This window comes from Carassius gibelio, chromosome B5 (genome assembly GCF_023724105.1).
Source record: "Carassius gibelio isolate Cgi1373 ecotype wild population from Czech Republic chromosome B5, carGib1.2-hapl.c, whole genome shotgun sequence".
Lineage (NCBI taxonomy): Eukaryota > Metazoa > Chordata > Actinopteri > Cypriniformes > Cyprinidae > Carassius > Carassius gibelio.
Genome location: NC_068400.1, coordinates 38,168,332 through 38,194,098, shown reverse-complemented (window position 1 = coordinate 38,194,098; position 25,767 = coordinate 38,168,332). Strand labels below are relative to the sequence as shown.

At 37.0% G+C, this 25,767-nt stretch overlaps 3 protein-coding genes across 3 annotated transcripts; all 3 read left to right on the top strand.

The window, feature by feature from the left end:
* Positions 1-321: 321 nt before the first annotated feature.
* On the top strand, positions 322-6,846 carry zdhhc23a (zinc finger DHHC-type palmitoyltransferase 23a). The gene is made up of 5 exons (XM_052556040.1): positions 322-859; positions 1,743-2,066; positions 2,844-3,494; positions 4,793-4,960; positions 5,057-6,846. The coding sequence occupies exons 2-5, from the start codon at positions 1,945-1,947 to the stop codon at positions 5,328-5,330; spliced, it is 1,215 nt and encodes a 404-aa protein (XP_052412000.1). The 5' UTR covers positions 322-859; positions 1,743-1,944; the 3' UTR covers positions 5,331-6,846.
* Positions 6,847-7,422: 576 nt separating this feature from the next.
* On the top strand, positions 7,423-9,666 carry LOC127957483 (uncharacterized). Its single transcript, XM_052556039.1, has 4 exons — positions 7,423-7,551; positions 8,132-8,452; positions 8,893-8,981; positions 9,293-9,666. Exons 1-4 carry the CDS (start codon positions 7,467-7,469, stop codon positions 9,443-9,445), a joined length of 648 nt encoding a protein of 215 aa, XP_052411999.1. The 5' UTR covers positions 7,423-7,466; the 3' UTR covers positions 9,446-9,666.
* A 1,996-nt stretch (positions 9,667-11,662) lies between these two features.
* On the top strand, positions 11,663-14,264 carry LOC127957482 (procathepsin L-like). Its single transcript, XM_052556038.1, has 8 exons — positions 11,663-11,791; positions 12,094-12,235; positions 12,345-12,467; positions 12,588-12,740; positions 12,849-13,073; positions 13,214-13,382; positions 13,522-13,639; positions 13,731-14,264. Exons 2-8 carry the CDS (start codon positions 12,107-12,109, stop codon positions 13,828-13,830), a joined length of 1,017 nt encoding a protein of 338 aa, XP_052411998.1. The 5' UTR covers positions 11,663-11,791; positions 12,094-12,106; the 3' UTR covers positions 13,831-14,264.
* The last annotated feature ends 11,503 nt before the right edge of the window (positions 14,265-25,767 follow it).

Here is a 25,767-nt window from a genome sequence, read left to right as displayed (position 1 = left end):
GGTTCAAATCTGACATGCAGCTCAAAGATGTTATACTTTTTTAAAATTATTATTGTCATAAAACTACAATTTACTTTCAGTTTGTTTACATACAATATCCAGATACCTGACAATAAAAAATAAAATAATACAAAAAAGTATTCACCGCGTATTTATTACCAAAAACGGGTTAAATAGAACATAATAGAAGGGTTTAGAGTTGAGGTGAAAAGGCGAATGTGACCCAGTGTCTGGCCCGCTGGTTATGAACGGTATGCGGGCAGCTATCTCTCCGCGCTGCTTCACGTTGTCGCTGTCACGGTAACACCTGCCAGCTTCGTTTTTCATCGCCGCCACCCAACCCTAATCGGTAACAACGCGTGTAAACAGATCCTCTGACGCGCCTGCCCTCTCAGAACGCGTGATAGAGCGGAGTGTTAGCGCGCAGAGTTATCTATCACTGCCTTCCGGACCGGACAGTCCTGAGAGTCCTCACGGGCTGCTCCTCATCTCCTGATAAACCCTACAAGGACGCGCCTTTCTGTATTTTACGGAGCAAAAAAAAAATAAATAAATTAGCTTTCGTTTTTTAAATGAAACGAAGACCTGCCTGGATTTCCATCTGTTTTCAATTACGGGAAGTAGTCATTTGACAGGGATAAAAAAAAAAAAAAAAAAAAAAAAATCGGATTAACTGGAAAACTTCAGCTGGATTTCACTGGATGGCATTTTGACACCTTAGGCTAATACAAAGAGCTGGAGTGACCTGTTCTTTCACCAAACTACTAAAAGTACTACATGACAGAAGATGAGGAACTAAACTGACTGCCTCTTCGTGGGATGCACTTCCACCTGTGTTGTTTAGGCTGTTAAACCATGGGTAACGGATTGATTTTGAGATTATATAAAAAATAATGTTTTTTAAAATTAAATTATTGTTGATACATATTTTAAGTGGTCTTCAGAAATTATAATCATCCTGTGCAGGGTTAATTTTAAATCACAGCAAGGGCAAATCTTTTGTTTACTCCAGGGGACAAATGTAATTTAGAACATGTCCAACACATGCCACTCAATAATTTTCTCTATCTGGCAACTGTGATGGAGAATGGCCTCTCAGGGAAAAGTTTTTTGATGGCCCAATTACGGGATCCACATGAGACGTGAGATGGCCTTAATTCAATCCAGATACAAAGAGCGGATTCAGATATTAATATTTTCTGCTTTGATACACTCCATGTAGATTATTTATAGACAAGTTCTTATGTTATTGTGTGTCCGTATATCTGATCCCAAGTGTTATTAGACAGTGCTTTTCCTCTGTGACCTAAAACTAGTTAAAGTGTTAAGGCAAATGTGTAAGTTAACTAAAAATAATTCACCTTACTTCAAATATTCTGTATTTCTTTTCTTTTCTTTACTTATTTATGCCCATGATGATGACAAACAAAACACTCTCTGATTTCAAAGAAAATGGCTAAATTCATTTAAAATAAAAGTAAAATGAATCAGAATCAGTCCACCTGGTGAAGTTCATAAATCTAACAAAGACCTGAGAATCTGCAGTCCTCTAAACTTACTCAAAAGAACCAGGATGGCTGGGGTAAAGGAGTTATTCACATTTCATAAATCTATGTCAAAAGTCTGTGAATTGCTCATTGTGATTGTCTGATAACAATTGAGATCAACAGTAAAAAAAATATGTATAAGGAGAAGATGGTGGTAGAAATCATTATTCAAATTTTTATACTTTTTTTTTTCAGACAATGAAAACATGCCTTTTACATGATGCTTCTGGTGTAAAGAGCAGCAGATGACCAGTCAGGAAGCTAAACAAGAAATCTGATAAAATTACCAACAGCCTTGTTCCAAGTTGAATTAACCCTTTCCACTCAGTTGTGTTCTAATCTACTCCTAGAGAAAGCTTGATTTCACAGTGGAAGCAGGTATCTCTGACATCAAGAGATGAAACGAGAACGCTTTAAGCCCCCAGAACCAGATGACCCTCTGTGCTGCTGTGGAGACATCGACCAGCAGAGAGAGTACTGCTGCTGTGACTGTGAAGAACTCGATGATGCCTGCGAAAGGTCAGAGATCTAGCGGTTAAGATCATTGCATGCAGAGGAAGCTTGTCATTACGTTTGTTCCTTTAAGCTTTTTAAAGTTTATACTAAAATGATTCTAGGAATTAATTTTGTGCATTTACTAACCTTTATGTTGGTCCAAACACCTTTTTTAATCAGTGGAATCCCTTGTGAAAGGGGTAATGAATGTGCACTTCTAATCTAATCCTATAAATTGTACTTGCTGATATAATGTAATCTTGATTAAATAAATGGCCACTTAAGTGTACTTAATAAGAGTTCACTTTCATAACACACATTTTGAAAAGTGTACTTTGTAATAATGTCAAATTTAACTCATGTTTTTGTCATTCTGTAAAGTACTCAAAAGTGTGCGTGTATTTTATATATTTAAATGCATCCATTACACATTTCAATGGAAGTGACTAATGGTTATTTAGCAGTACACATATAAAGATGAACTTTTTTCCTACTTAACTGGGTTCAAGCACTATAGATTATCTAACTGCATTTAATATACATTTAAACCATTAATACATTTTCATTTATTGGAAATTAACATGTAATTAAGTTTCTAAAAACATTCAGTTCAGTTAGCTATATACTTTTATATAAATAATATGTCTATAATAATCCCTTTTTTTAAATTATGCAACTTTTATCCATACAAAAAGTCAGTGATAACATAAAGGTGTGTAAATGGTGACAAACTTTTATGTTTAACTTTACAGCTGTTTTGCTCTGATCAGTGAAATATTCTGTATTTACTCTTTTCAATAGGTTACTAAGAGGAGAGCCGGACAAGCCAGACATCTTCTCTCGTTTCATCTCTCGAATGGCTGGTTGTTTGGGTTTGCCCTCTTGTGCCATAGGACCCCTTCGAGTGGAAATATCTGTCTTGCCTCCGATGGTATTAATTCCTGGCCTGTTGCGAGTGGCAGCATTTAACTGTGTGTTGGGAGTTGTAGTCCTAACTGTCCTACCAGGACTGGTGCTTTGGTATTACTATGTGACTCACAGAAGGAAAAGACGCACATTGTTTTTCCTCAGCTTGGCACTTTTCTCCCTTGCCTACATGTACTACCTTTTCCTTACTGAGATCGTTCCCAGAGGAGACGTCAGTAATCTGCAGCTGGTTACTGCGACGACAGGCATGATGTTGACACTTATCTCCCTTGTGCGCACCAAACAAGGACCAGGCTTTGTCAAATCCCAGTCATTAGCTCCCGGAGTTAACAGTATCTCTACAACCAATCAGAACCCAGACATACCTGGAGACTCTGCCCCCTGCAATGGAATCAGCCAGTCAAATGGGGAAAAGGAAGGGAAGAAGAAGTTATGTCCTGTTTGCCGATTGGTGCGCCCACCAAGGGCAGGGCACTGCAGGATCTGTGGAGCTTGTGTCCTTCGAATGGACCACCATTGTGTTTGGTGGGTGTCTCATTCATTCTTCTTTAAAAGTTGACCATGAGCACTTTATTCCTAGTGTGAAGTGAATTGAACATTGTTTTGTGTGTGTGTGTGTGTGTTTTAAGGTCTCTTATGCTTAAAAAATACAGTAAAAAACAGCAATATTTTGAGATTATCACAATTAATATATCTGTTAATAAATTTAAAACCATTTTCCGCACCATTGCTCCAGTCTTCAGTGTCATATGAGCCTTCAGAAATCATTCTAATATAGATTTGGTGCTCAAGTAAAAGGTCTTATTATTTTTTATATTTTTATTGAACTACATTTCTTGATCAATTGAAAGCTCAAAAGAACCACATTTATAAGAAATGGAAAATGTTAGTAATATTATAAAAGTCCTTACTTGTCACTTGTGATAAATTTAAAAAAGAAAATCTTACCAACCCCGAATTTTTTAATTGTAGTGTATATGCTGATATGTATATCCTAAATAATAACTCCCTTTAAGGATGTGACTTTATTCCATTTATGAGTTTCATATAGCAAATTTGCACTGTTTAATTAATTAAAAGTGTTTATTCTTATATTTTATTATTTTTATTATAATTAATGTTTTACAAGTTGTATTTGAAAATATAGAATTAAAAAATATAATATTGAATTATTCAATAATTATTTTAAAACATTCATATGAAAGAAACATTACAAATCAAAAAAAAAAAAAAAAAAAAAAAAAACTCGGCTTCACAGACTTACCATTGTATTGTAATTTTAGATGTTCATTAATAAAATCACGTTAAATTTGTGTTTATTTGCTGGGTAATCGGTCAACTGAATATTTTCTGTTATTTAAAAAAAAAAATGTGTTGTTATCTGTGCTTTTCCTTATAAAATGCAAATCCCTACTACAGAAATAGTTTTACAATTCCACAATAAATCATTTTATGTAGTGCCAGTCATTTGATTTATTTTCTGATCTTTTCACACTTGTATGCATGTATTCCCTACCCCATTAGACACACAAATATGTTTAAGCTGATTCCCAAAAGACGTCACTGGAGCAGGCAGGCTGGTGAGACATGTTCAAAGGCCACAGGAATACAGCTTTCAACACAGTAAAGGGGGCTCTCACCAGGCCAATCTGTCACACAGCCACAAATACAAATATGAACATGCCATGAGCCACATAATTCTCAATAAGCCACACACAAAAAGAGATAAAATAGTATAACTGTTCCTTGAATGAGAATGTTTGTATGTGTGTTTGTATGGCTGCTTACTTGTGTTTTTGTATGTATGTGACCTTTAATGACAGGATAAACAGCTGTGTAGGTCAAGCCAATCACAGACAGTTCATTTTGACGCTCCTTCTCTTCCTGCTGACATCGTTCTACGGGATCAGTTTGGTGTTAAAGAGTATATGTCGAAGACAGAGTCTATTCACAGCCATTTTATACTGCCCTGGAGTTTATAATCAATACAGGTATTTTATCCAATACTCTTATTTCATGGAAAATATGCAAAAACACAGTGTGTTTTCAGCCTAATTTAACACATTTGTGTGTGTTTGTGTGTGTAGCACAGCGCTGTGCTTTACATGTGTGTGGTACAGCGTGATCATAACAGGCGGTCTGCTCCACCTGTTCATCCTTCAGATCATCAATGTCAGTTACAATGTAACGGAACGCGAAGCTCAGATCGCTTTGCGCAACAAAACTGGTAGACGGCGCTTCTGTGGCCTGGTTGTGGAGACGGGGGTCTATTCACGAGGCTTCCTCCAGAACTGGATTCAGTTCCTCACAATGAACACGGATGAGAACGGTTCCCCTCTCACCTTCACAGACATGGTATGAGTCAAGGGACTACAGATGTGATCCTAGGTAGTATTTAAAGTATGTAAATCATGCGATATGTTAAACATCTAAAGCATCATGTTAGGCATAAAGATTAGGATGACACATTTACCTTGTTTGCACCAGTTGTATTGTTAAGGCATGCGTTCCATTTAAACTGATAAACAATCATATTAAATACCTATTTTTTTGTTTTTATTCCAGTGGTCATATCTCTGTACGGACATATTGAATTGGGTTCTATGACCACAGCAATGTTTTTATGAAATATAATAAAACTCTGCGCATAAATACTGCCGCTTTATGGCATAAATGGGCAACTTTGTGTTGTTAATGACAAGTATAAGAGATATTATGAACATGTGAACTGATGATAGATAGAACTGGGAAAAAATGTGACACCCTGAAATGCTAATAAACCAAAAAATACATTTGACACCAAATTCATAATCCATGTAATTGTAAATATGCTACTATCTTTGTAGTGTGCTCTCTCTCTCTCTCTCTCAGGACAAATGACTACAGGTTTCTTTCTGTGTTTAGTGCTCACTGAAAAGCAGTGTTAAAGGGGTCATGAACTGAGAAATCTAAATGATATATCTTTTAATATACAAGAAGTGATTTTGCTATAGAAACAATTTGTAAGTTTCAGAACTCAAAACATAATTGTTAGTCTAAAAACAGCTTATACTGAAGTCAATCTTTCAAAATGAAAGAATGTGCCACTTTATGACGTAATAGTGTTGCTAAGCACTGCTTCCTTGAAGATCATCAACACCTGATTCTACATCACTGCCTGTTTAGCCCCGCCCACTGATTCGCACATGTAGCATAAATAATGAGGGAAGCCCAAGTCTATGCAGTAATCGAACAATACACTTTATCTTTATTTTTAATGAAGTTCCAGACTGCATCAGTAAGAATTGGTCCTTTGTTGACTTCATGTTACCCTGGATTCATTTACAAACGGCACAATTCTACGCAGGATTTTCAGAAATGTGCCGACTATATTGAACTCGACAGTAATGCCGCACTTCACAAGTGTGAGTAACTGATTTTATTATGTGGTCACTATAACAGTCAAAGCATATGTACAGATTGTTTGATATTTACTGAGTAATAATGTGTAATGTGTTTTTTAACCTAAATCACAGCAGTGTACACCTGTAAAGGATGTAGACTGTCAATCATACACAACTATAAGCCATTCATAGCAGTGAGTGTTTACTCCCAAGTCTACAATCCGCCAGGTCTATTCAAACAGTGCGTTCTGATGAGGGGGTCAAAACAGGACACAAAATAGCCCATTACTTCTAAATTATGATGTTGTTGATGTATAATTAGAAGTGGACTTCAGAGAACAGTAAAAAATATAAAGCAAAGGCAGTTCATGACCCATTTAAGATATATCGAGGTGTACTTTAAAGTTATGTATCGTCATCTTGAATTAATGAGCATCCATTATGTCATATATGTAAAAATAAATGTACAAAATAAATGTTGTCATGCACACCTATTTGTGTTGATTACTGTGAAAAGGTTGTGAGTGACCTAGTGATCTTTGCAGCTGAAAAGACAGGAAGTGTTTTTAGCAGAATGCTGGCCTTGCCTCTGTGCAACCACAATGTAGATTCAGGGCATAACAGAAAAAAAACAAAAAACACTTCCTCCTACAAATATGCAAAATAAAGTGAAAGTACCACACCAGAATATTACAATTTTAATACAAAATATTGATATAAGCAATATACAGCAGAATTTTTTTTCAAACAAATTGCAGTGTACAAAGTGTCATTGATTTAAAATCTGACTTTAAAAACAACATATTATTCAATCTAGAAATTACAGTCACTCCTGCTCTACTCTACAGATCTTAGATGTGCTAATCCTTTACAAGAGTTACATTTATATATATATATATATATATATATATATATATATATATATATATATATATATATATATATATATATATATATATTTTTTTTTTTTTTTTTTTTTAGAGATGTGATTTACTGATACCCTGCCCCCACCTTACGTTATACAGAGCCATCAGCATTGTTTTTGTGGTTACTGTCTGTCTGTGCTAAGAATTGTATCAGACGGCATCACACGTCCTGTGTTGCACAAGACACCATGAGGACTGGACAAACTAAATCTTTTCTTTTGCCCGAACTTCACTGGATCCATCTGTTGATATTCTTTATAACCCCTATAACAGGTATGTTTGAGAGAGTATATGACTGACGCACACACACACACACACATAGAGAGAGAATTTACTTTTTAATGTTTAGGCTGGTACCGTTCAAAATGTTGAGGTCTGTAGGTTTTTGTGAGGATTTTGAAAGAAGTCTCTTGTGCTCACCAAGGTTGCATTATTATTTTTTTAATAATAACAAATAAAATTGCTGTAATATTGTAAAATATTAGTGCATAATAAAATAGCTAACTAACTGTTTTCTGTTTAAAAGAAATGTATTCCGAATTTTCAGCAGCTGTTACTCCAGTCTTCAGTGTTACATGATTCTTCAAAAATCATGCTAATAGGCTGGTTTGTTGCTCAAGAAACGTTTTTTATTTTGTATTATTATTATCAGTGTGAACACAATTGTGCTGCTTAATATGTTTGTGGAAACCATGATGCATTTTTTCAGGATTCAAAGGTGCAAATCAACACAAATGCAATATTGTATAACAATGAGAAGTCTCTACTGTAATTGATCAATTACTGAAAAAAAACTTCAATTATGAATATTGTTGTTTTAACAATTACATAATACTTTATTTGTTTTTCATAGGGGCCTTGACAGATGAAGATGTGATAAAAGCTCGGTTGGGTGGGAGTGCATCTTTTAATTTTAAGGTTACAACGGGCATGAAAGTAATCCTAGCTGTATGGAAAAAGTGCCCAGACCAGAAGGTTTTTGTGTTCAGCCCCGTCTATGGACTTGAAATATTGGACAACAACTATGCTGGTCGCATTTCCGTAAAATCTAACCAGGACATTATACTGGATAAATTACAAGAGAGTGACTTTGTGAATTACTGTTACGAACTCACCACTTTTCCAAATGGGAGTCTTCAAGGACAAAATAAGCTAGAGAAAACGACAGAAAATGGTGAGAACCTTTATTTCATAAAACATCTTCCTCAGCATAACACCAAGCATAGTATTTTTATTGCTTATTATGGCTATTTACCTAGTCACACCCATTTAACACTTAGAATCAAGTATGAGAGTCATGACACAATATAACCAACTCTTTCTTTGTTTGTTAAAAAACATAATACACATAACATTCAAATTAAATGCATTCTAAAGTTCTGACAAACGTCTTCATGCAATAAAAAAAAGAGAAGGATAACAGTGTGATCTGTGAATATAAGTTTGAATATTTGTTTTTGCATATACGTATAGTTTGTTTTGACTCTGTTGTAATTGTATAATCTGAATATACATTTGATGTTTGTTAATGCCCAGACCTGCATTTTTCACAATAATAAGAAACAGAGAAACTTGAAGAGACAAAAATGAAACCTTGTGTTAATCTTCTCGCAGGAGCTGTGCCCATCATGATGATCTCTGTGGGTTGCAGCATAGGTTTAATGGTATTATGTGCAATCATCATCGGAGGAGTTTGCTATAAGGTAATAATCCCAAACTGTCCACATGCTAAAGAACAAAAAAATAATAATCTGCTGAATTCGACGCAACGACATATGACTAAGTGGTTTAAGTGAATGATAAAACAAAAAAAAAAGTCGCTTTGGATAAAGGTGTCTGCTAAATGCATACATGTAAATGTAAATTCATTCTGCTCATGTTTAATGAAAAAGGCCAATGTGAGTGCCACACACTTCTTAAAAAAGTTGTGTAATGTCGTCTGTAAATAGGTTTTAGTAACATCAGGTGTCATGTTTGACCAAATGTTTAATTTGACCAATGTCTCTTCTTTTAGAAGAGAAAAAGCAACACTGCGTCGCATCCTGGAGGACCTCCTGGCAGTCAGCTCTCTGTGCGGATGAAAAATAAGAAGCGACCCAAGCGCCTGCGCTCACAGAATGAAGAAGAGGTGGAAAATGAAGACTTAAATTACATGGACGTGAATTGACACACTATGTCTATAATATATATATTACTGTTTTTACTGTAGATAATTTTTATAATTGGCAAAAAAGAAGTCCGAAAAATATCATGGGAACAATGATCTCATGTGGACTGGTATGCACTCATGTGCTTTTATTTCTACCTTAGACTCTCTTATTTTTGTATTAATTTTTGTTTTGTAATATACCACTTTTTTGCCTGAGGCAGTAAACATTTTGTCTCTGTTTTTGTTCTGTTGTTCTTTTTTCATCAAGATAACTTGATGAAGGATGATTAGAAGATGTTTATCGGTAGTTGCGTTTTAGCCATTTGATCTGGCCTCAGTCAAAAGCATGATGCTAACATCATTATACTCTAACTGAGTTTTATTTCAGATGAAAGTCTCCTTTTTTGCCTGAAGTGTGTCAAGGAATGATCACTGTAACTTGCAGAAGTCAAAAGTGCAATCAATCAGCTTAGTTCACCCTAAAAACTTGCATTAACCTTGTTGTTCAGATGGTTGCAGTGTACAAGATTGAATGATTCTAAGCAAGGATGCGTTCCATAGAAATATCTCTGTTTTTTTTTAAATGAAATATTATCACTTCCAAAAGTATTATTAACAATAATGAAATTAGTAAATTTGCAGAAGTTTCAACTTTTGTGAGCAGAAATGGCATTAGTTGCATGTGGACTTTTTTTATTCAGTTTCTTCAGTTATTCAGTTAACCACAAGAAAAGTCACTTCCTGGACTCTGAGTGATCTTTCAGCTCATCGGCAGGAGAAACAGAAGGGTCTCTTTTTTGTTGCATTGTTTGAAGTTTGATTACCACTCGGTTTGGTCATTTGTTCCAACTCCTCTCAGATTCTGATGACATCACAGCTGATTGACTGAATTAATCATGAAAGTATTCACACAATAATCTTAAACACTTACTACAGACGTCACATCTCACTGCTTCCTCTTCAGAAATGCAAACATACAAACATACAAACCAGCTCTTGCACAAAGCCACAGAAAAAACTTTATTACATGTACTGGAAAGTGAAACAGGTAACATCCTGCTGTGTCTTTTAGGGTCTCACCAAGTTGCAAAGGTTACATGTAAATTTAGAGTCTCACTCCATCAAATTTCAGACCACAGTTTTGTTTTCTGTTTCCTTTTTCCTTGCTGTATGCAAGAAATATCAGTGGTTGCATTGTGGTTTTTGGTAACTGTCAAAGGTTTGTGTGGAATAATTGGTTTTTATTATAAAAAAAAAAATTCTTTATGACATAATTTTATATCAATAAAATGTGATTTAAGCCATCATACTTAGAGACTAGCACATGTATAACAGTAATGATTTATACTGTATGTACTAAATAAAAACATGTCCAGTAAATATCATTTGTTTATATATATAAAATACCTGCATTTGTAACAGAGAAAGGCAGAAAAAGTGAGTTTCAGAAGAACCCCAGCATTAGGAGGACATTTCTGAAAGAATCAACTGACGTTTATTGCATTAAAAGGCCACTTTTAATGTCCAAGAATCCTTCTAGAGTTTTTCATACATTATTACCTATAATTATAAAATTACTGGAGGTTATATACTTTTCAGTGTATGTTGTTAAATTAAGAACAACAACAACAAAAAGGTTTAAACTTAAAATACATTTTGTGTGAAAATTATCTTTAAAAATAATGCGTTCTCTGCAACTGAAAGACCAAGCTTAGCCACCAATACTAAGAAGTACTGTGTCTGCTATATTTATTATATTGAGTCATACAAAACACAAGTCGCTGATCTGCTTCAGAACGCTTGGTTAGGGGATTTTTTTTAGGGCCTAAGCATTTTCACTGATACATTTCTGTCTGAGCATGTTGCATTTGTCATGATGTGTGCTTCATGTCATGATCATCACAAGCACAAATTAAAATATAAATTAAGACAACAGAGAAAAGCATAGAACTCTCATGAACACAATGCATCCTTTCAAATAACCTTCATTTAAAACATTTATTTTAACTGATTGATAATTCTCATTTAATCTCATTAATTTTCACACCTACTAATCAAATCTTTATTTTTCGAATTAAACTAAGTTCCCCTCGTATGTCATAAATGATTAAATATAAAATATAGGCGAAGAGTTTTTGGACGTAACTATTAATCTTGTTACAATAAATGCAAGTGATGAGTTCTCGATTTTGTGATGGTGGATCACATGAGTAAATTAGATTCTTGCTTGACTTGATTGGCTGTGAACACTTTGCTCATCATCACCCTAAGCCAATGAGATGCTGCCTATTTGATCTGCACGCTTTAAATCACGCTCAGTTGTAAACAATAATGACAGTCAATCATTTCGTTTGCTGGTTAAAGGTGAGTTATTATTTACATTTCGGCTTTAGTGTGGTTTTTCTTTTTTCTTGTGGACACGGTGCTCGAATTATATTTACGTGGATTTCAGCTTGGCCTGTTGTGGATCTTTATTTTTTTGGTTAAACTTAAAAATTAGTTATATTAATTAATTGTATTTTGATCGTCGTGTTACGTGGTTTTGTACCTATTCAAGGTCTTTTTAGCACAACTTGCAGACGGAGTTTAACAGTTTAACGATTACTGCTGTAGTCTTCGTAACTCCTGTTACATTCTTCCAAATTGTATGTTTTCCTCTGTCACAGTCTTCCAGGCAGGATGATGTTGTTTGCTTCGCTCCTCACGCTATGCTTGAGTGCAGTGTTTGCTGCTCCAAGCTTAAACCTTTTGCAGTCAGACAGTCACTGGCACCTCTGGAAGAGCTGGCATGGAAAAAACTATCATGAAGTGGGTAGTATAGAGTCTGTAGCCAAACATGAATCAATTTAACACCACTGAAAAGCAACATCTTTTACAGAACTTTTTCAGTGTCCGCAATGTCTGCTTTCCTCCTCAGAAAGAAGACGGCTGGAGACGAATGGTGTGGGAGAAGAACTTGAAGAAAATTGAGCTGCACAACCTTGAGCACTCTGTGGGCAAACACACTTACCGACTTGGCATGAACCAATATGGTGATATGGTAAATGGTTCAGTTTGACTTTTGTTTTATCTACAACATCTAAACCGATGGACATACTTGATTAACACCAGGATTATGGCTCCTCTTATTAAACCCTTTTGTTTTGCATTTTCACTTTAGACAAATGAGGAGTTCAGACAGGCAATGAATGGTTACAATCATGACCACAATCGGAAGTCAAAAGGCTCCTTGTTCATGGAACCCAGCTTTTTTGAAGCCCCTCAACAGGTTGACTGGAGAGAGAAGGGTTATGTTACTCCTATCAAAGACCAAGTAAGCAGTTTAACTAGTTCCTGTAGCTGGTTTTATTCTGTATCTGTTAATATTTTAAACCGCGTGTTTTGCTTGACTGTTTCTCAAAGTCATGTTTTGTGGTCCTAGAAACGTTGTCGATCTTGCTGGGCTTTCAGCTCAACTGGTGCCTTGGAGGGTCAGCTGTTCCGCAAAACTGGAAAGTTGGTTTCTCTGAGTGCGCAAAACCTGATGGACTGTTCCAGACCGGAGGGCAATCTAGGCTGTAATGGAGGCCTCACGGACCAGGCTTTCCAGTATGTTCAGGACAACAATGGGCTGGATTCAGAAGAGTCATATCCCTACCTTGGAACAGTAAGAATCAGTGGTTTGCTCTCTTTGATTTGTTGTGTTAATCTATTGTGGGTGTCAACCTTCAGTGTTTTGTTCCCATTTCAACATGTATAATTGAATAATCACATGTAGTTTTTTTTTTTTTTTTTAAACCAATACAGGATGATCAGCCATGCCGCTATGACCCCCGTTATAATGCTGCTAATGACACTGGTTTTGTGGACATTCCCAGTGGTAAAGAACATGCTCTAATGAGGGCTGTTGCTGCTGTGGGTCCTGTAGCGGTTGCCATTGATGCTGGACATGAATCCTTCCAGTTTTATCAGTCTGGTGAGTGACTATCCCTGAGCTGTGTAAACGATCTAATTCTGATTAATCCTATGCAAAAACCTGTATGAACTATTACAAAACTACATGGCTTGCTTGAGTCAGAATGAACTTCTTAATTCTTTCTAACCTTCTACTGTAGGCATCTATTATGAGAGCGAGTGCAGCACTGAAGAACTTGACCATGCAGTCCTGGTGGTTGGTTATGGTTATGAGGGTGCTGATGTTGCTGGGAAGAGATACTGGATTGTGAAGAACAGGTGACTTTCCTCTGGCATTTTTAATGATTCATTCCATTCTAATTTTTCAAAAACATTTAACCTTTTTTTTAAAATGTTCTGTATCTTCTAGCTGGACTGAGCAATGGGGGGACAAAGGCTACATCTACATGGCCAGAGACCGACAGAACCATTGTGGCATTGCGACATCTGCCAGCTATCCCCTAGTGTAAGGCCCCTGGCCTGTTCTCTGCATTCTGGAAATGCGAGTAGTTTGCCCAGTTTCTTTTAATATTTCATGCTGTTTTAATTTTGTTTATTAAATATTATAATGCTTGTTACTTTTGTTTTAAAGTAATTTTAGTATGGAGCACTGCCAGTATGTTGTAGAAAGTTTCTACTGAAGTTGAGCTATTTCGTTATGCACTAATGGATTTAATAATAAAAAAGGTAAACTTGATTAGTGCCTAATCAAGGTTTTATTAATTTACTTTATTAAATCCAGTGAACCATTTTTGTTTTTGACGCAAGTGACCATTTTAAGTTTAATATTGAGCAATGTTACAGATGTGAACACAACTCATGTCAAACATTACATGTATTTGTACAAATTGTGCTTTCTATTTGACTTGTAAATTGATAAATATTAAATCTACTGGTATAGAGAGCTATAAAGTCTGTTTTTGTACATGTGGGATACCATGCAAGAAGACATAAATGTGGTAAAACCAAAGCGCCAAGTAATGGATTTGTCTTGAGGAGCATTGTTAAAGTTAGGACACTTAAGCCATTTTCTCATTCCACTGACTTTGAAATAGACTTTAAAATGAAATTTTTGACCATAACTTTTTTTTTTTTTTTTTTTTTGTGCTGTATTCTGCACCAGTAAAATAATCTGTCATGAACCTGCAACCAGTTACAAAAAGTGACGTTGGTGGAAATCCTTGCTGCTCTTGCAGATTAAATGATGCTTCCCATGCAAAGACACAATTAAGAGTTTCACAAGCATGTTAATAACCACATGAAACGTACTATTAGTGAACTTTTACATATTACTTGCATTGCACTTCTTTGCTCTTGGACATTGCTCTGATTTTTTTTTTCTGCACCATAGCTTTTGTTTTACCTTTTTTATTTTATAAAATTCACACGTGAAGACCAATTTATACCTATTCTCTTAACGTTTATCCTTCTTTAATGAATGTAAATTTTCTTAATTCGTGTGTAAACTTTAAAATTGTGCCGCGTCTTGTTGCTTTTCCAATATTTCCGGATGAGCGCAGTGTTAGGACGCCATTTGTTCTTCCATGGTGTTTAATGGCAGTTGACATCAAAAAATGCGACACACACAAAAAAGACAACATTTCAATTTAACAGAGAAACTTCAAGGCCTGTAAAGTCCGCGGCTGCGCGCGCTCGTTGAGGTGGTCACGCGCTGACTGTTTGACGCTCGTCGCGGGAGCTAGAGATGGTAAACCACGCCAAATGGCAATTTTTTTTTGAAGAGCCTAGTTATTGAAGTCATTCAGCGATCATGAACTTCCACTTGATGCATTGAAAGTAACTGCACTTATCAAAGACACAATATGTGACTGTTGCATTACAAAAAAATTACCGCGTCTTCGACGGAGACCAGGTTAGTAATTTTGTTGTCAGTGAAATACATGTAGAACTAACCGTTTGGCCACCGGAAAGGTTTACATTTTCAAATTCTGTTAATGATTATAAAATAAATGTGTTAATTCATATATGTATATATTATAATATGAAGGACTTGTAAGTATTTATTATATGTAAGAAACATTAACCCCCATGCCCCCCCCCCCCCCCCCCAACCCCGATCTGATCTCAAGATCTGATGAAACAAGTAAAGCGAGGTACTGTACAGTATAGTGTAAGCACAACTCCGAATGCACCAGTGCGTGTTGGTAATGTGACACTGACACAACGCCACTTAGCTTGGCTTTGAAGTTTGAGCTGTAAATATGTGAGGTCAGTACATGCTGTGTGTGCTTGTTAGAGAGTCATTCTGAGTCATGTGCTCGGCTTAGCTGTTCTAAGCAGCTTCTAGTTATATCAAACAGCTTTATGGTCATCAAATATTATTCAAGTCATTTCTTACAGCATTTGCTTTGATTATTGTCTTGAACATAATTTGATCATTGTTTATGTCAGCAATGAGTCCAGGAATGATATGGAATTACATTTTAGCTTTTGCTTTATTCTTTATTTTTCCTCTTTGCAAAGTTAGAAGGCATTGCTTGAACTACGTATAGTGTATGTTGTACAGTGGTTTTTCCCCTATTAAAAGTTGATCTCATCTCGAATAAAAAAGCATTCCAGTTAGCTAGATTGGAACACATTTCTAATCCATATTTAATTATCACAATTACAAAGGAGGTAAAATAAAGAATATCGTTTAATATAAATATCTGTAGCACGAGCGCCCTCTGCTGATAGTTTTTCTCTACATTCAACAACAAACTGTAAATGGCAGCACAGTTTTAATCTGTGCATATTTCTGTACTTATTGATTTTCACAGTATTATGAATATATATATATATATATATATATATATATATATATATATATATATATATATATATATATATATATTTTTTTTTTTTTTTTTTTTTTTTTTTTTGAATTGTCATGTCTATTTACATGTGGGGTGTGCCCAAATACATTTACATTTCAACTCAGGAATTGAAATACGGATAATAATTTAAGTGTGAATTTGTAAAACCCTGTTTGTGATGCTTTGTTCTTAGTACACAGAATATTTAACACAGTAGATCTTTATTGAGTTCCAAAATATGGGCCCAAATTCAGTAAAGATGGTAAGCACTTATTTAGAAAAAAAAAAGATTTAGATACCACAGCGCCTGAATGTGTCCCAGTAACCACAACATTTTTGTCCCAGTGAATACAATGTGTTATGGACTTTGTGTGTTCAGGCTCATAATTGCTACTTATTTATCAGTTGTGACTTTCTCGTATTTGTTATGTATCTCATAACAGCAACAAGGAGGTCTCCAAAGACGCTGGAAAAACTGAAGCCCAAGATAGTGTACACTGCACTAATGAAAACCAAATGTTTCAATGGTTTGTTAGCTTTCAGTATTATACTTTTAATACAGGCTGGTGACTTGTCTTTTGACTTGTTTCTCAGCAAATCCAGTGAAGGCGCTTTGATTTATTTGATTGGATATGTCATGATGAAACTACAGCTTACTTATGTGGTAGGCACAACAGGTTAAAGAATGCTCTTTCATGACAGTGAAGTATTAGCATTGAAGAGTTTAAAAAGGATATTCCTGCTTACCAGACTACTTATGACTCCTATTGTTACTCAACTGTGGCTCAGAGTGTTTTGCAAGATGGTAGAAATAATATGAAAAAGCTGCAACACTTTTTATATATTGATGGTATATAGCCTATTATCTATGTATTCTTATGTATTGACTTGCTTTGCTTTTAAATCGTGACAACAGAGCCCTCTGCTGGTACAGAGGTCAGTATTCACCGCAGACACAAAATGCATTAGAGAGAAAGCAACAAAACAGCAACAAGGTGGCTCTATAATCCGTTTTCTCTCTTTCTCTTTTAAATATCATTGATGCTCTTGTAGCAGACCTGTAGTGTTCTGTTAAAATGACACAGTTTTAAGTTTTGTAACATATCACAGCTCTGTTCTCCCAAGTTTACTTTATCTCCTTCCTACGCTGCTGATTCTTTAACACTAACCATCAACCACATGGTTTGCATTTCCTTTCCATAGCAATTATGTTAATCGTGCTGTTTAGATTGCCTTTGAATTCATTTAAATTTCAAATCATAATGTATTCTACAATGCAGCAGGTTAAAGTCATGTAAGATATGGATATGTAAGCTTCTTTTCTGATTTACATTTTTAAAATGAAATGGGAAATTCATGCTCCATTTCTTTTATTGAGATTTAGACAGATTAACTCTCTCTCCCCCTCTCTCTCTATATATATTTATATTACACTGTCAGTGAGTACTATTAAGTGTACTGTAGTCTTACATTTCTTTGTTTAAATGAATATTTAATTTTAAGATTTTTTAAATATTTATATATGCTGTTTTTTAAACACATCAAAATATATTTCCCCCCATTGCTTAAAATATATTTACAATAAAACAGTAAGCACACACACACACACACACACACACACACATATATATATATATATATATATAAATTGCTGCTACTAACTGCTAATCAGTGTATTTTATATTAATCTTAAATTTACAGAAAGTTGTGTGCTTGCTAAAAATGTATCGCTCACAGTCCATCAATTTAAGTTCAATTTGGACTTGACTGAAAGTGGTCATGTCTGCGTGTGTAACTTGTTTTCTTTGTAATTTGTCTGTCTATTTCCACCAATTTGACCAATTCAGGCTGTTGCGAGCACCATAGGTGGTCATCATTGCATTGACAGGCTAATCAGCCAAACCTGTTTTTTTTCTGCGATCACAGATCTTTGCACAGTAACAAAAAATGATATATTACATGATCTTCCACTGGATGGCAGTAAGTTAAATCAGCCCATGTATTTGAGATACCGCAGACCTTGTCCTGTAAGGCCACTGCGACCTTTAGTTCTTGGATCTGATGTTGTGGAACGTCTAATGACTGCAATCAAAACTACTCAAATCTGAAGTATGAACAACAACACGAGCTGCCTGAGAAACAGCCGACGTTGCCAGCAGTGTTACAGGCTGCGCTCCTCGACTGCAAAATAAATCTGAAAACTTTGACCTGTGCTTTTGTGCGGTGGTGGCAAATTTAGCTACATTGGGCTTCTCTTAAATGGAGCGGGGAAAAATAACTGGAACACAATGAGGGAAAAGAAGTTTGTCAGACTTCATTAAGTATCAAGGGAACATCGCTGGAACTGGCAACGCAAAGCGCACCGGGCCCGTGTGCCATTAATCACGTCTGACAAGGAACCGGAGCAGGGGGCGTAGGGAGGGAGCGCAGTACGCGGGTGCTGCTGCCAGCGGCTCTGTTTATGATTACTGCGAGGGGTCCTGACTAAGCTAGCAGCCCGAAGAGGAGCAGAGCAGAAACCCAAGATCAGGAAAAAGTCAAAGCCAAGGAGCTCTCATCCAGCATTACTCCTCCACCCTTTCAAAATGACACAGCCACCAATATGATTAGACCAGAGCGCAGACTATCCTCCAAACAATTACTAAGCAGTTGAAAAATTGAATGGTGTAGAAAAACGGTGAGATATTGCCTTTCAAAGCAAAGTCATCAGTGTATAAAGGTTTGCTCTACTTTAATTTGCCATTGTGCAGGCTTGTATCAGGGGGAGGGGGAGAGAGGGACAGAAAAAAAAAGCCTGCTGACTGCAGCTTCATCTGCGCTCTGCGTTTTTTAAGCTCTCGCAGCAAGACCGTGTCTTTCCTCCTTTCCTTGGTCTGCCACCCCAGATGCAGAAAATAAATGGGAGTGAGAGAGGAGGAGAAAAGAGGGCCTGTGACTGGTGGAGATGGAGGCCTGTGTTAAGTGCTGTGCTTGAAAGCACGTCTGGCCTCATTAGATGTCAGTTGTAACAATACTGAACTGGCAGCAAGGACTGCTGTGAGTCTCACAACCATAAATCACGCTCTGACAGCCCACTGACAGGGCTGGGAACCGGCACACATGCAAACACTGACTTCTCTCTCAGTCTCAGTCTCACATTCTCCTTTTTCTCTGACGCACAACGTCTTTCTCTCCTGTTTTTTTCCTCCTTTCTTTCTCGAGGTGCACAAAACGAACGCTGCACGCTCTCTCGCCATGAACTGCGCAGTGAAATTTGGTGCTCTTTTTGTTTTGTTTCTCTTTCAATAAAAACATGGGATTTTTGACGTGCATGCATGTTCTTAGTGTGTGTGTGTGTGTGAGACTGGAGCGACGGGCAGCTCACGCCACTGTCTGCCCGTGTCCATTAGGCTGACATGTGACGGTGTGTGTGTGACATCGTTGCTGAGGAAGGAAGCAAGAGAAACAAGGCCTGTGGGTCATTAATCACTACTCCCTCTGACACACACAAACAGAGCTTGCTTCTAGGGCCTCCTCACACACACACACACACACACACACACAGCTGTTCTTCTCTCAGCTCTTCGGGAACGTTGACTTCTCCACCCAGCCTTTCCATTCGTGCCCTCCATTAACTCCCTTTTGCCTGTCTGTTTTCTCTCTCTGAGCTTCTTCTTGTCATCATTTTCCTTCTATGACATGTTTTATATTCTCATGAACATACTGAGGGATATGTTTGTCTGGAGAGTTTGGGGCCGCCTTTAAAGTCTCCATTCCCTTTTCTTATTTTTCATGTAATCATTTATACTGATAGCTGGTAATTTAGCATGCTTAGGTGCTTCTTGCCATCATCTGCTTATAGTTCTGACTAATAGAAGCTGTTTAGTCTGAGTATTAGAAGCCAGATTAATGAACAGTTGTCTAGTGTGTGTGCTTGAGTGAGTGTGTTACAGACCAGATCAGTCTGTTCAATGTCTTCCATAGGGCTGTACTGCTTAGTTTAAAGATGTACAGTGTGTGTGTGTGTGTGTGTGTGTGTGTGTGTGTTTGTGGCATGTGTGATTCCAGGGAGGCACAGTGAGGGGTTTATTGTAACTGAGAACAGAACATTATCATGAAGGAAATGAGAGATGTACAGCTTCACATTCTGTCATGTTAAGAGAGGTTCACAGCTGTTAGCCATTTTATTAATGTACAGGGAGTGGATGTAAGAAAAGAGAGGTCATAAGGAGACCTAAAAACTGAAGGAAAATAATTACAAAAATAAAAACAGCAGCTGTTAGGATTTTTTAAGTTTCCTGCTGCTCAAGATCTGTTTTGGGTATTTTTATAATGATAAAATTGGTGCTCTCTATTGAGTATAGGCTTATACATTTGACTTGCATTAAAGTGAGTCGATGGAACACTGTTAATAAAATCTTACAAATCTCAAAATAAATACCCATATTTTTTTCATATGCTGCATTGATTTATATTTAATTTCACTTGTAGCATTTACATATTTGCTGGAACGTTTTATTTATTTTTTGTTGCTTTTTTCATATCAGCCATTTGTAAGTTAATGTACACTGCCATTCAAATGTTTGGAATCAGCAGGATGTTTTATATATTTTTTGTTTGTATAAAAAATAAAGGGAAAAAAAATATTGTGAGATGTTACTACAATAAAAAACTGTTTTTTTATTTTATTATACTTTAAAATATAATTTATTCCTGTGTGCAAAGCTGAATTTTCATCAGCCATTACTCTAGTCTTCAATGTCACATGATCCTTCAGAAGTCGTTCTGATTTATTATCAATATGCTGATTTATTATCCATGTTAAAAACAGTTGTGCTTCTTATATATAGAAACCTTTGAATTTTTTTTTTTTTTGAATCTTATCAGTTAAACACATCCTTCTTGAATCTTATCAATTAAACACATCCTTGCTAAATAAAAGTATTAATTAATTATTTTAATTTTTTTGAACGGCAGTGTACATAACATGAAAATAATTACTGGCTTATTCAAAATAATTACTGGCTTATATTATGTCAGCCAGAATTTTACCCTTCTCTTCTGAGATCTTTACATTTTTTGAAGATTCTAAGAAAAGTATCAAGTAATAAAGCAGTGGTCAGTTGGATGTGGGAATAGGCTAAAGTTCAACACTGATAGGTTAGTGGCAAGCTAATTTTCTACCAAACATGTGGTTTGAAAAAGCTGTAACCATTAAGTCTAAAGAAGACCTCCCAACACAGAGCAATAGCTCTGCGGTCCATACAAGAATTGTTAGCCTGTCTGCATTCCTGATGAATAGCTTGCAGACCCATTGGTTTCCAATACTGTCAATGAGGCAGTGGCTAATGAATGTATGCTCTGTGTCATTATGCCACAGAAATCTTAACCAGTGAGTGTGTGTGTGTGTGTATGCAGGCTGTAACCGCCACTCTTTAAGGTCAGCAAAGTGAAATAGTCAGGTATCAGCACTTTAGCTCCTGCTAGGAGGAAAATCAGTCATTTCTAAGGTCAGCTGTCTGACACACACACACACACAAACACACACACACACTTTCCCACAAACCATGTTAAGGTGTTCCATATGATTTGACTGCTTCAATACAATGCCGAGATCCCTTTAGCGCTGACAGGATCTGCTTTTCTTCTTACTCTAATGACTGTTACTTCACTGCAAGTCTGTTGTATGCTATAATTATTACCAGGGTTATTTATGCCATAAATCACATGCATGGTATTTGTTCAACCGCCGCAAGTTTGGCCAAAAACATCTAATGAGCATATTTGTGAGATGAAGCCATGCAGCGTTGTTGTTTAAACTCATTAAACCTCTAAAAAGTGGCAAAGATAAAACTGCTGTTGACTAGTAGGCGCTTTCTCTTGTCTCGCTCCCTCTCTCGGCAACATCCTGTGAAGTTCTGTCTCTCTGCCACACTACACGTCCTTCCACTACCTAACACCTACCCCCACCACCCACAAACCCACCCACTCATCTCACCTCGCGGTGGCCTCACGCACCAGCACTGCCATTAATCAGTGGCCAGGATCATGTCTGCCAGTTAGACTAAACAAGAGCATTTGTGAGGATTTGCTCTCCCTCATTAATCATCTTGACAGTTTGAAAAACACATTTCCCCTTTAATGACTGTATTTGGATAATCAGGTCTGTTCGCTTCCCTGCCAGCTTTTCTCTCTCTCTCTTGCACTCTCTGTCCCTCTCCTGCCTTCGGTTTTTCCTCTCCCCAAAATGGCATTGAGAACAGCTGGGTTAGCTTACCGCCAAGACAGAGAGGGCAAGGAGACCGAGTGGTTACCATCACCGCTGCTAAAAGAGAGGGAGGGGGCGTTGAGTCAGTAAAAATAATCACATAGCTCTGGAAAACTTTTGCTCTTACTTAAGAAACCCCTGCCGCTTCTCATAACATTAACTTGGCTGTTCTGCGGTGCATGCTCGCTACCACACAAACACACACACACACACACACACGTACACACATTGATGGTCCATAAAATATCCCGACATAGGCGGAAGGAAAATCTGGTGACTTAAAGGCCTTGGGTAAAAGTTTTAGAGCTGCGTGGTATGTGCAGGCTTGTCACATTATGAAGAAAAATGTCAGGGTGTTGAAAAGAGTACTTTTATCTCTGTATATTTCCTTAAACAAGAACTGACAGATTTCTATACCTTTCTGTGCCCTTAGGTTTTGAGTGTGGATTCATATTTAACCTTTAATAGTAGCGCTATATATAGTGAATGGGAGAAAAAGAGTATTTTACACCTTACTTTTAACCCTGCCAAATTTGAGTGTTAGAAGGCAGCTTAATACATGGTGTTTAATGGATTGGTTGACCTTTGGGTTTAACACATCGTTGTGTCATGCTCGCACCTAACATTGCCTTTTGGAAGTTTATAAATGATGTCATACAGTCCACTTAAAGCCGGACTGCACATGACAGCAGGATTTAAACATTAGGACAATGTTATGCCAAGCTTGAGGCTGAGGGCAGCAGGTAAAATAAACAGTTACAAAGCTCTCCATATTCCGCGTGTCCTCATAGCGGCGTTCACAAATTACAATATGCTAGTCATTTTATTAAAGCACATTATTCTGGATTAATGTAGCTAGTTGTTTGAAATGATATTCTGTTTATATATACTATTTATATATACTGACACCGAAGTGCACACAAAGCACAGAATGAACATAATGTCCAATCATGACATGCAATGAATCAAACTAATTACATAATGAAACTGAAAACATTCCCCAGCAGATGTCACTACATCATGCTACAGAATTTATTACAGAGGCCCTTCAAAATATGACAATTTGAATACTTAATAGTATGTGTTCCTAGTTATATTAGAGGCCAGATACATGTAAAAGATCCCATGAAATGGTTTGATGAAGGCAGTTTTCCTGTGTTGACGTTTTCGTTGAAAACAGGAAGTTGGGCCACTGGGACATATCAAATGGAATATATTTTTTCGCCGCCTTGAACTATGATTCTTGCTATTCTCATTCTAGAGAGCATTATTTATTTGACAAAATTTTTTTTTGGTCCTACAAATTCAGCTTTGCCATCACAAGAATAAATATAACACATTATCATATTTATGTATTTTAAAATCTATTAAAATAGTAAGCTATGAATGAATAAGAATATTCAATATTACTTTTGCTGTGTTTTCGATCAAATAAATGCAGTTTTGGTGACTTCTTTCAAAAACATTTGAAACTAAATTTAGGTATATGGTCTTTTTGCTAATAAACATGAACTAAAAGCACAAAAAACCCTCAATATCATATTATAGAGGAGGCATGAGGTAACTGAAACATTTTCCTATACTGAGCAGGAAAAGGTCCTGTCACTCCAGGCATGACTCGGGATCAATCTTAACCCCTCCGTTCCGGTGCCAAGGCACGGTTTGTCATGCGCACAACATTCGTGACATCGGTGCCGTGTTCCCCCAGTGCGTTTGCAAATAGAATCCAGCTGTAGCGGTGGAATGCATTATTAGTGGTTAGCCATAATTGCAACACACTCGTTTGCCTGCGTTGTCAGGCTGTCGTTACACATGCACAGAGTTTCGCTAGACAAATGGGATGGCTTAAAGATCACTGTGTAGAGGTGCTCACTGCCACATTCATTTTGTTTTTGTTGCTGGTGTTTGGAGCATTATTTTGTGATGCGGTTGATGTGATTAAGAGACCCGTGCAAAGTCCTCAATGGATTTCTTTAGTCATAAAGCAGCAGCAGTCGTGTGATTGATTGCTTTATGAGCTTGAGGAGTGTGTGTGAGAAAGAGAGCGGTCTGGTCTGTATCACCGTGACAAACAGTCATCAGAGTACTCATGCGGTAATTAACAGAGTGTAATTTATATGGAAGTTTGCGAAGGGAGAGAGAGTCTACATTAGGCTAACATAATCAAAGAGACAACAAGAAAGTAACAGGAGAGAAGCCGGGGAAAAAGAGGGTGTAGGTGAAGAGAGACAAGAGACAAGATCTAAACAGAGAGAGACAGGCCAAGAAAAAGAGTCGGGGAGGGAGGGGTGATCTAATGCTCTCCCTCTCTCATTCTTTTTCAGGTTGGGGCTGTCAGCCTCATGAGTTGCTGTGGACTTGGCAGCTAATTGAGGAGCAGCTCCACACCCTGTCGTCATTAATCACTGGGGCTGCTGGGCTGCCTGCCCGGGACACTGCTGTGATGGGCTGCAGCTCTCTCTCTCTCACTTACTCAGTCTTTTTCTCTTTAGTAGTTGACTGGACGCATTGGGAATTGGGGGGGGGGGGGGTTGTACCCCCCACCTCCATTCTAAGCCCAGTGGGACAGCAGGGAAAGAGAGAAAGAGATCAATCAAACAGGTGTAGCCCTGCTGAGAAGACACTGGTCAGGGACTAAATTAACTCCACACCCCCACCCACACATCCATCCAACTCCCCTCCCCTCCACAAGCAGGCGACAGAAACAGAGTGACTGCATATTGACTCAGCTGGAGCCCGGGAGACGAGGGAGAGAAAGATAAATGACAGGGAGAGATTGATGAGGAGAGAGACGGAGAGAAGTATAGAGCAGGAATGTGATGAACGAGTGGGAACGGGGTGATGGCAGGATTAATCCTTCACCTTCGGATAAAATGTGAAAATTCCTCCCCTCCATTTAACCTTCCTGTACTTGCTTTAACTACTTTTTAAAAAAATATTTTTTTCCCATTCTTCAACAAAGTGCTGTTTACATGCACAGAACATGGTATATTATCAATTTTCTCATTTTTTACAAAACAAATTGTTGATTGTTACCAATGATTTCATAGTATTTATTGGAGTTGCATTGGTTCACCACTAGGGGAGATGTAATCCATGTTATGAAGTTTTAATTCTCTTGGGCTGTGCCCAAATAGTCCATAACTCCATTAAATAACTTCCTCTCTGAGTCTCACAGGAAGTCATTTAAGACCATTTCTAAAATAGACTCTTGGCACCTAACCTTACTTTTAGATCTGTACTTCTCTTAATGTCAATTAAATGCAATACTACAGTTTAGATACTCTTCACTGCAGTTTATACATTTTCTGCCCCGTAGCAGCAATGAGTAGACTGTGTACTAT

Excerpts from the sequence above, each read along its gene's own strand:
- LOC127957483 (XM_052556039.1), top strand. The coding sequence starts at position 7,467 with ATGAGGACTGGACAAACTAAATCTTTTCTTTTGCCCGAACTTCACTGG. Across the intron at positions 7,552-8,131 it reads CTTTATAACCCCTATAACAG|GGGCCTTGACAGATGAAGAT; the intron begins GTATGTTTGAGA and ends TGTTTTTCATAG. Across the intron at positions 8,453-8,892 it reads AGAGAAAACGACAGAAAATG|GAGCTGTGCCCATCATGATG; the intron begins GTGAGAACCTTT and ends ATCTTCTCGCAG.
- zdhhc23a (XM_052556040.1), top strand. The coding sequence starts at position 1,945 with ATGAAACGAGAACGCTTTAAGCCCCCAGAACCAGATGACCCTCTGTGC. Across the intron at positions 2,067-2,843 it reads CTCGATGATGCCTGCGAAAG|GTTACTAAGAGGAGAGCCGG; the intron begins GTCAGAGATCTA and ends TCTTTTCAATAG. Across the intron at positions 4,961-5,056 it reads GGAGTTTATAATCAATACAG|CACAGCGCTGTGCTTTACAT; the intron begins GTATTTTATCCA and ends TTGTGTGTGTAG.
- LOC127957482 (XM_052556038.1), top strand. The coding sequence starts at position 12,107 with ATGATGTTGTTTGCTTCGCTCCTCACGCTATGCTTGAGTGCAGTGTTT. Across the intron at positions 13,074-13,213 it reads CATATCCCTACCTTGGAACA|GATGATCAGCCATGCCGCTA; the intron begins GTAAGAATCAGT and ends AAACCAATACAG. Across the intron at positions 13,383-13,521 it reads CTTCCAGTTTTATCAGTCTG|GCATCTATTATGAGAGCGAG; the intron begins GTGAGTGACTAT and ends CTTCTACTGTAG.